We start from the raw sequence: 8,997 nt of genomic DNA, 5'->3' as shown, positions 1-8,997 counted from the left end.
GTGTTCAAAGCCAGACTCAGCAATGGTGAGGTGCTAAGCAACTCAGTGAGACCCTGTCTCTAAATAAAATGCAAAATAGGGTTGGGGATGTGGCTCAGTGGTTGAGTGCCCCTGAGTTCAATCCCTGGTACTCCCCCCCCCAAAAAAAAAGATAATTATCCAAACAAAATCCTTTAAAAAAGGCTCTGTATTTTACTTTGGTCCCAGGCTGGTAACTAAAATGGGAACTTGGATCAGTGAAGAAAGACATAAATCTTGTCTTATTTATTATTATATTCCCTTACCCCATGTAGAACCATGCCTTGGACATAGCAGGCTTACAGAAAAAGATTTTTTTGAAACTTATTTGCCAGTGTGAACTTTGTATAATGAAACTACATGTGGAAATGTGACTAATTTCTGCAAATTTGCAAGAAAGAATGACAAACTTTCAGTTAAATTTTAACTCTTTCTTAATTCTGAGGTAGGATATTCTTCAAAAAACACTATGTCCAAGACCATATAATATTGAATTTTTTTTAAAGCATGATTCTCTTTCTTTTGTACTACTTCTTTCACACAGAATTCCACTGATATTGTGGTGAAACATGATAATGATTTGGTGAGTGAACATTTCAACTTAAGGGTTGAGGTGGAGATAATCTCTGGAGGAACCAAGCAGTTGGGTGTGTTTCTGTTTATACTGTGACGCATAAGGTATGGGCCTCTGTAGTAAGTTTCTGGCCTATTTATTGTATAGAAAGAGTTCCATACCTTAACATCAGATATAGCATGGTAGTCTTGTGCATAATTAAAAATATTAGTATTTCACAAGAGGGTCCATATGTAGGGAACATAAACTGAAACGCTTCTAAGGACAACATCCTTTCAGGTAAGAAACTCTGTCAGGCCAATTTGTTACTTTCCACAGTGATAAAATAAAGTTTCTTCATGTGGACTCAACTACTCTCTCACATCTCAATTATTTCTTTATAATTATTTAAATTACCAAGGCTCTTTACTGTAAATTACTACTATTTGTATATATAAAATCATTAAAGGAGGTTATTTCTAGAAAATCTCAGCTCTGCCATTTGTCCAATGATGGTCAGGCATTAAATATAAGAAGATGATGCTGTCACACAGAAATATTCTTGAAGATTTTTTTAGAAGAGTGCCAATGGACATGTACTAGCTAGCCCACCTAATGAGAGCTTCCTTCAGGTATTTCATTGAATATTTAATTGCTTGGTATCTAACAGTGGATAAATCTGAACAAAAGACACCACCTCAATAGCCCTTGGCCTTTGCTCACCAAGAACGCATATCCGTATGTTTGTAGGTACTGTTGGTGACCAGATTGGATGCAACTGTATTGAAAGGGAATCAAAACAGCAATCCCTGATGTTCTCTATGGCCAGACTACTTCTTCCCCTGATCTTCCTATCGCTGTCTTCTCATCTATTAGGTGATAAGTCAATGGTCCACCTCCTTCAGTGGGTTCTCCTGGACTGCTCCCTCTGGTATTGCCAACAATAGTCATTACATCAAATGACCCTGCTCTCTTTGCTCAGAAACAAGCTATACCTATAACTGGTGTCTTTGTCCCCTTGCATATTACCTTCTCCCATTCTAGACTATAAGCTTCACAAGAGGAGGCAAGTCCTAGGGCGGCTTCTCACTGTCGACTCCTGCACTTAGTTCAGTGCCTGGTTCATACTTGCATGAACAAATGAACCTTGGTGTCATGATGGTACTCGAAAATATCCTTGTTTAAGGGAACTGTAAGGTGAGCCACATATATAATATTAAGTTTTCTAGTAGCCACGTTAAGAAAGTTAAAAAGAAACAGGTGAAGCTAATTGTAGTCACACATTTCATTTAATCCTATGTGTCTAAATTATTGTCATTTCAGCATATAATCAATTTAGGGAATTTTAATAATATGTTGTAAATTATTATTTTATATTGACTTACATGTCTGGTGTCTATGTTATATAAACAGTACATCCCAATTAAGACTTGAAATTATTTATTGACAAAGTGGCAATATCATAAAATTTACAGTTGAAGGTATAGATTGACATATCCAAATTGCTCCAAACATATTTAAAATTTCTCCAAGAACCAAATTAGAGATCATTTTTTATGTTCTTACTGAATGAAATTCAGTTTCACAGTCATACCAACCACACTGCAAGTGTTTAAGCCACATGTGACTAGAGACATAAGTCTTGGATGGTTCATCTCTAAAACAACATGGTTAAATAGTAGTGTTACAACACATGTTGTATATATTCAAACATGATAATCATTTAAGATTGGTCTGAAGCACCTTGTTACTACATATCAGGAATCAACATATATGCTAAAAAGAAAACTATAATTAATTTAGAACATTATAAAAATTATTCCTTTACTAAAAATAGTTATATTTATTTACTTCACATTTTAAAGAGCTTATTGAATGAGTAACAGCTTACTCTCTATCATGAACTACCATGAACTGAACATCACCAGTCTATGGATCTATGCAACAGACCCTAATGGATGAATGTTATTACCATGCCATTAAAAATTATAGCAGTTAAAAATTACCATTGTAATTTAACTTTATTTAACTTACATTCCTACAGAAAATCCTATTATTTACAGAATTCCTTGCCCCAAACCTTTCTGTGACGCCCCAGGTTGTGGATACTGGCTCACAAGTCAATCACATGCTCTGCATGTTCTGCTTAGTGAGATCCACAGGGTCAGAGCTCATCACTCCACAATGTCCTAAAATCTAGATATGTTCATGGGAGACTGTTGTACATGTGAAAATCTTCCATTATGCTGGTATGGGGTGAGAAGATTGAAAATCACTTTCGAAAAGTAATTTCACAGGTCAGTCATCATATAAATGAAAAAAAGGTTTTGATAGCTTGTGACAACATCATTTCTGATCACTCAAGTAAAACAATATCATCTAGAATGGGTTAAATTTGGAGTATTTACTATAGTTCAGGAACAGAATGAAGAGTGTATCTTTAATTTGAGCCTATTTTTAAAGGAGTCCTTAGAATTCAACACCATGTTGTCATTACAGGGTGGAAAGACTAAGAGGTTAAATTCTTATTTTAACAAAATCTACAATCTGGATTCCTGGTGGATTAAATGCTCTTTATATTCATATAAAACATTTGAAATTAGAAATCTGGGGTACTTTAAAATGTCAGTATTTATTTTGTTTTAATTGCCAGGTTTGTTCTGAGACAGTACTGTCACAAAGAGACTGCAATTGTTTAAGACTCTCCTAGGTAGTTTTTATGTTCCTCCATTCAAAAGAACGACATAATTGCAATTTTAATAAAATGAAAACTCAAGAAAAGAGGGTCAAAGTTCACCTCAAGATAATTGTTCCACTCCACAATGGGTAAATATGTATGGAAATAATAGGGGGAAGTTCAAGCTACTGAGCATTAAACAGGCAAAGCAGGAACATTTAAAATATTCTGTTCGTTGTTAAAAATAATTTGTACTCCCAGTCCAATGACCATTTGCCAGGGAGAACTAAAGTTGAGAAATTTCTATTAAAAACATGACTCAGAGGAAAAAATACAGAGGCTGGTAATGAAGGAAACAATCTGATATCCTTCCCAATTGGTTACTCCTATGATCACATGTTCTGAGCATCTTTAAAAGGGCATCGTCTGGACTCCAGGGGGTCACAGCACCTTCTGGAATCCTGCAGCCTCTTTCTCACCTGGAAGAATACTCCTAGAAACCTGGCAAAATGTGTGATGCTTTTGTGGGTACCTGGAAACTTGTCTCCAGTGAAAACTTTGATGATTACATGAAAGAAGTGGGTAAGTAAATGTGCTGTGGAATGATGGGATTTTTAACTTTTTTCTGGGGAGAAAAGGCTTACAGCTGCGTTTTCACTCTGGAAGCATTGGTCTCAAACAAAAATGCTATTTTTCTATATGGAGGCCGTACAAGCAGCAAGTGAGAATCTATTTCTAGAAACATTCTCAACCAAAGCTACAACTAAAGCTTCTTAAAGGTGAACCAAAGGGTCTAAATGAAATTTTTTAATAATCTATAGAACGCCAAGATTTTACTCTAATTACAAAACTTGGGTGTCTTTGATTTACTTGGCTCTTTGCTTGTTTTTCTTTCATCCTCTTTTGCATATTAAATGTGCAATACCTTAAAAACATATTTCTATCATAGCATACAATAATTTCCATTTGAAACTGAAGCCACTGTATTTCTCAGCTTAGCAAATTAAATTTTTTTTAGTAAATGTATGTTAATAAATTATTTTCTTGTCCCAGTGTCAATACATTAGAATATGTAGTTATTTTATTGTAGACAAAAATATTAATTTCAGAAGATACGTTCTGTAAAATATTGAAATACTTTGACTAGACACAGGATGCCATAGACTATTGAGTAATTCAAAAGGAGAATGTTGCGTATGTGACCTATAGATTTTTAGACTTTGTTAACATTGTCATTATGTTGTGTATGAATGTTCATCAGATAATTACGGCAGGAAAGTAATAAATGTAAATTGTAAAAGTAACTTCTCAGTTCACTTTGGCTTTGAGAGCTCTTTCTATCCCAAGCCTCATACATGATAAAGTCAGAACCAGGATTATCAAAATGGGGAGAAATTTTATACAGTATCTTTATTAGGGATTAGAAGTCAATTCCCTAAATCTCAAAAGACTTGACCTTCTCCTCAATTTTATATAAGCAGTTTTTTTAACTTGTCTGAAACTACTGGGTTTTTTCTTGATTATTGATGAGAAGGAAATAAAGAATTTCAGCATGGTAAAGATTTAACTTTCTAGAATATCAACTAGTTGTGATTCAATACACTAATCAAAATGCACCGATATAGAAATGCCAGGATTGGAAGGCATTTACCCCTCATTTTTTGGAAGCATTTTACAACTTTTAATATTCACATATAAATTCTTGTGACACTGCTTAAATTATAAAAGGCTGATAAAGACAATAAGATGCCTCCTGAATGAAGCTGGCTGCTCTAATTGAGGCTGGGTGAACAGGTTTTGTCTTCTGAGCAGTCAAATAAGGAGAGAATGAAACAAGTAGAGATTTTTTTCCATAGTTGGTCCTTGCAGAATCCCTCTGTGTTGCATCTGTTCTCTCTGCTGATTCAATACATACATTTAATGTATTTCGCAACAAAGCCGGGACTTGAAGCAATGTCTCGTCTTCCCACTGTGCCACTTTTTGAATAGGCAGCTAAATCTGAGCCTCAGTATTACTTATTTCACATCATATTTCTCTCCCAGTTTTTTCCTCTTTCTAGCCCTTGGTTGCTTTTAATCAAAGAGAGAACCTACATTTATGTGCATGTGTCAAAAAAAAATTCAACACATTTATGATTCTCATGAGTTCTGTATCTGCAGTGATGGAGAGTTATCACAGTTCATATTACGTTGTAATTGTTCACCTCACACTTTATACAAGAAAATACATTACCCTTTTTAAAGAATAAGAGTTCATGACTTAGATGATAAGGAATCAAAATATTGTTTTCGTGAGAAACAGTGAAGTCTTTTTTTCCTTTTTCTTTCTTTGCTTTATTATTCATGTTTGCTAGGCAAACGCTCTACCACTGAGCTACAAACCCAGCCCTAGAAATAGTGATTTATTAAATTTTGGTGTTTTCACACACTTGACGCCTAGTCTCTCCTTAATATTTCCTATAAATTTCTGGCAATTCTATCACCATTATAAAATGATATGAATTTACAGAACATTTTCCCCCCATTTCATAGGAATTAATCCAAATCCTTATTCCATTGGGGAATAATTTGGGAAAGAAGCCCAGAAAATTAGACTTAATGGTAAATGCTAGGAATTGTGACTTTTGTACACTCAAAATAGATGATCTCTTACCTGAATAACTCTATAATAGCCCACAAAGTCCTATTTAAAATTCGGACTGTGGATTTTTTAATAAAATTTTTAAAAGCTAAGAAAGAATGAAGTGGTTCTGTTGCCTCAAGTATTTCTATATTTTATAAATAGAAAAAACGTTAATGGAGATAGATATGTGTCTGTATGTGTGTGTTTGTGTGTGTATGAGCATATACGTGTGTGTGTGTATATATATGTGTGTGTATATATATATGTGTGTGTCTATATATATATATATATATATATGCCATAAAACTTAATTTCTATAAATATTTTTGTTGAGAATTAACAGTGGGTCTCCTGAGGAGTTATGTCCAGAACTAGAGAAGGAGAAGTTTAAAGACTAAGCCTCAGAATTTTTCTTGTTAGCCTAGTGTGCTTATCCTCAGGAACTATTTAAGTGAGGCCTTAAGAAACTCACGGGTATCTCTTTCCCCTCTTTCCTCTTACACCACACTTCTCTGACTTACTGATGTGAGAGAAAGTGTCAACCTTACATTTTTCCTTTCCTAACTGCAGGAGTGGGCTTTGCCACCCGGAAAGTGGCTGGCATGGCCAAACCCAACATGATCATCAGTGTGAATGGAGATGTGATCACCATTAGATCAGAAAGCACCTTTAAAAATACTGAGATTTCCTTCAAACTGGGCCAGGAATTTGATGAAGTCACTGCAGACGACAGAAAAGTCAAGGTGAGGAACAGGGTATTGGCAGAGTGAACACCTGGTTTCTAAATTGCCTTTGCCTGCAAGAAACGGTTTCATAATAAAAGCAGAAAAACTGTTCTCTCGTGGGCCAAGACCCCTGAATTCCACCATCTACACCATGTTGCCTTCAAAAAGTAGTTGGTGAATTTCTCCCCTTTTTACTAAGTGGACCTCATATTTAAAAAAAATGATTAACATAATTTATATGTCACATAATACATAGAATATTTGAAAGGAATTAAAGTAATAAAACATGTTTTTGTGGGAGTTCATAACCCACTTGAATCAAAGTGTGGAATATGATATGTCAAGAAATTTGTAATGTTTTGAACAACCCACAATAAAAAATTAAAAAAAAAAATCAAAAAAAATAAAAGTTTATATAAAAATGGAAGAAATAAAGAAAAAAATCACCTATAATCTTACCATCTCAGTATAAATTTATGATCTATATTCTTCCACAATATTTTTTACAAATGCAATTTTGCATATTCTAGTCATTACACACACATATAATATATTCTATGCTGTTATTGCTTTTAAATATTTATTTTTTAGTTGTAGTTGGACACAATACCTTTATTTTATCTATTTATTTTTTTATGTGGTGCTGAGGATCAAACCCAGGGCCTCGCACGTGCTAGGCAAGAGCTCTACCGCTGAGTCACAATCCCAGTCCTATGCTGTTATTTTTAAGACTCATTTTTTGAATACATTCTTGTCATTTAGAATTACTAATGACCTCAAAGTATATCTTTGAAACAGGGTAATATTTTAAAATTTTATTTTCTGCCTTTATATTCAGATTATAATCACTTTTTATTGTGTCTTCAGAGCATCATAACCTTAGATGGGGGTGTCCTGGTTCAGGTACAGAAGTGGGATGGCAAGTCGACCACCATAAAGAGAAAAAGAGAGGATGATAAGCTGGTGGTGGTGAGTATCTTCTAGGTACTTATTCAAGATTCTACTACTAGGATCTAGAATTTTGTATTTATAAGCAAGGTGAATTTCCTTAAGTAGAATAATGATCATGAAATAACCTAGCAATTTTTATTAGGATTATCTTTCCACCCTGGCTATTTCCCTTTGTGTTTTTTGTGATACTGGGGATTGAACCCCCACTGGTACTCGCTAAGCACACATAACACCATTGAGGCACACCCCAGTCCCTCTGTGCTTTTAAGCTCAGCCCAGGCATGCTGTCTCCCAGAAGGCATTTCCTTCCCCCTCTCAGGCACAAAAGCTTGTCTGCAGCAGTGCCCCCACCACAACAAATGTCTTTTGAATGAATATTGCTTCCTTTCTAACATTAAGAAACACCATAATTAAACCCATAGTGTAGTCCCAGTGAGTAACCGAGAATTCATTTTGTTGTGTTTTGCATGTCTAGGAATGTGTCATGAAAGGCGTCACTTCCACCAGAGTTTATGAGAGAGCATAAGCCAAGAGACACGGGGACCTGGACTGAAGTTTGTATCAAACTCCACGATATTCTGTTGGATGAATTGCTCAAAGAGATATTATTATTTTCCCATAATTACCAAGCAACTAATTTTCTCCCCAGATGGATTTTGCTAAATATGTTTGGTTTGGTTAAATAAAACTTTTTAGATTTAGAAGGTGATATGATGGATGATATATTTATTGTGCTTTGTAATTTCATTTACTCATAATTGAGTGAAGAAAATAGAACAATTGCATTATTGATCTGTTTCTCATATAAGTCATAAGATCTTTCATAATAATAATGCAAGGTAAAAAAAACATTAATGTCTGTGAATTTTCTATTTGCCCAGGTAGGAGGCAATATGTACCATGACTGAATATTAGGTCCCTTTCTCAGTATATCTAATTAAGAAACTATCTCTTGGAGACTTAATGTAGTTTTACATAGAGTAAAATGTCTATTGTCAGCTGGTATAAATGCTTATGTTTCATACCTGCTCTGTCCTGGATCTTTGCAAGTGAGTTGTACATTCTTGTTGCATGTGGTAGAAAAAATCTTTAGTCTGTAATTTTTAGTTGGTGGGTACACGCCTATAATCCCAGCGATTTGGGAGGCTGAGACAAGAGGATTGCAAGTTCAAGGTCAGCCTCAGCAACTTAGCGAGGCACTAAGCAACTCAGTGAGACCCTGTTTCTAAATAAAATACAAAAAAAGGGTTGGAGTTGTGGCTTAGTAGTTGAGTGCCCCTGAATTCAATCTCCAGTACCACCCCCCCCCCAAAAAAAATATTGATGAACCAGGTGTCTTAGTTTTCCATTGCTATAACAAAATTCCCAAGACTGGTGTTATAAGAAAAAAGTTTAGCTCACAGTTTTGGAGGCTGAACATCCAAGATGAGGTAATCACATCAATTTAGCC

At 34.9% G+C, this 8,997-nt stretch overlaps 1 protein-coding gene across 1 annotated transcript; it reads left to right on the top strand.

The window, feature by feature from the left end:
- Positions 1-3,673: 3,673 nt before the first annotated feature.
- Positions 3,674-8,256, top strand: Fabp4 (fatty acid binding protein 4). The gene is made up of 4 exons (XM_015485908.2): positions 3,674-3,830; positions 6,442-6,614; positions 7,464-7,565; positions 8,023-8,256. The coding sequence occupies exons 1-4, from the start codon at positions 3,758-3,760 to the stop codon at positions 8,071-8,073; spliced, it is 399 nt and encodes a 132-aa protein (XP_015341394.1). The 5' UTR covers positions 3,674-3,757; the 3' UTR covers positions 8,074-8,256.
- The last annotated feature ends 741 nt before the right edge of the window (positions 8,257-8,997 follow it).

This window comes from Marmota marmota, unplaced genomic scaffold (assembly GCF_001458135.2).
Source record: "Marmota marmota marmota unplaced genomic scaffold, marMar, whole genome shotgun sequence".
NCBI classification, from domain to species: domain Eukaryota; kingdom Metazoa; phylum Chordata; class Mammalia; order Rodentia; family Sciuridae; genus Marmota; species Marmota marmota.
Note: the sequence above shows the minus strand (reverse complement) of the source record. Positions and strands in the feature narration are given on the sequence as shown.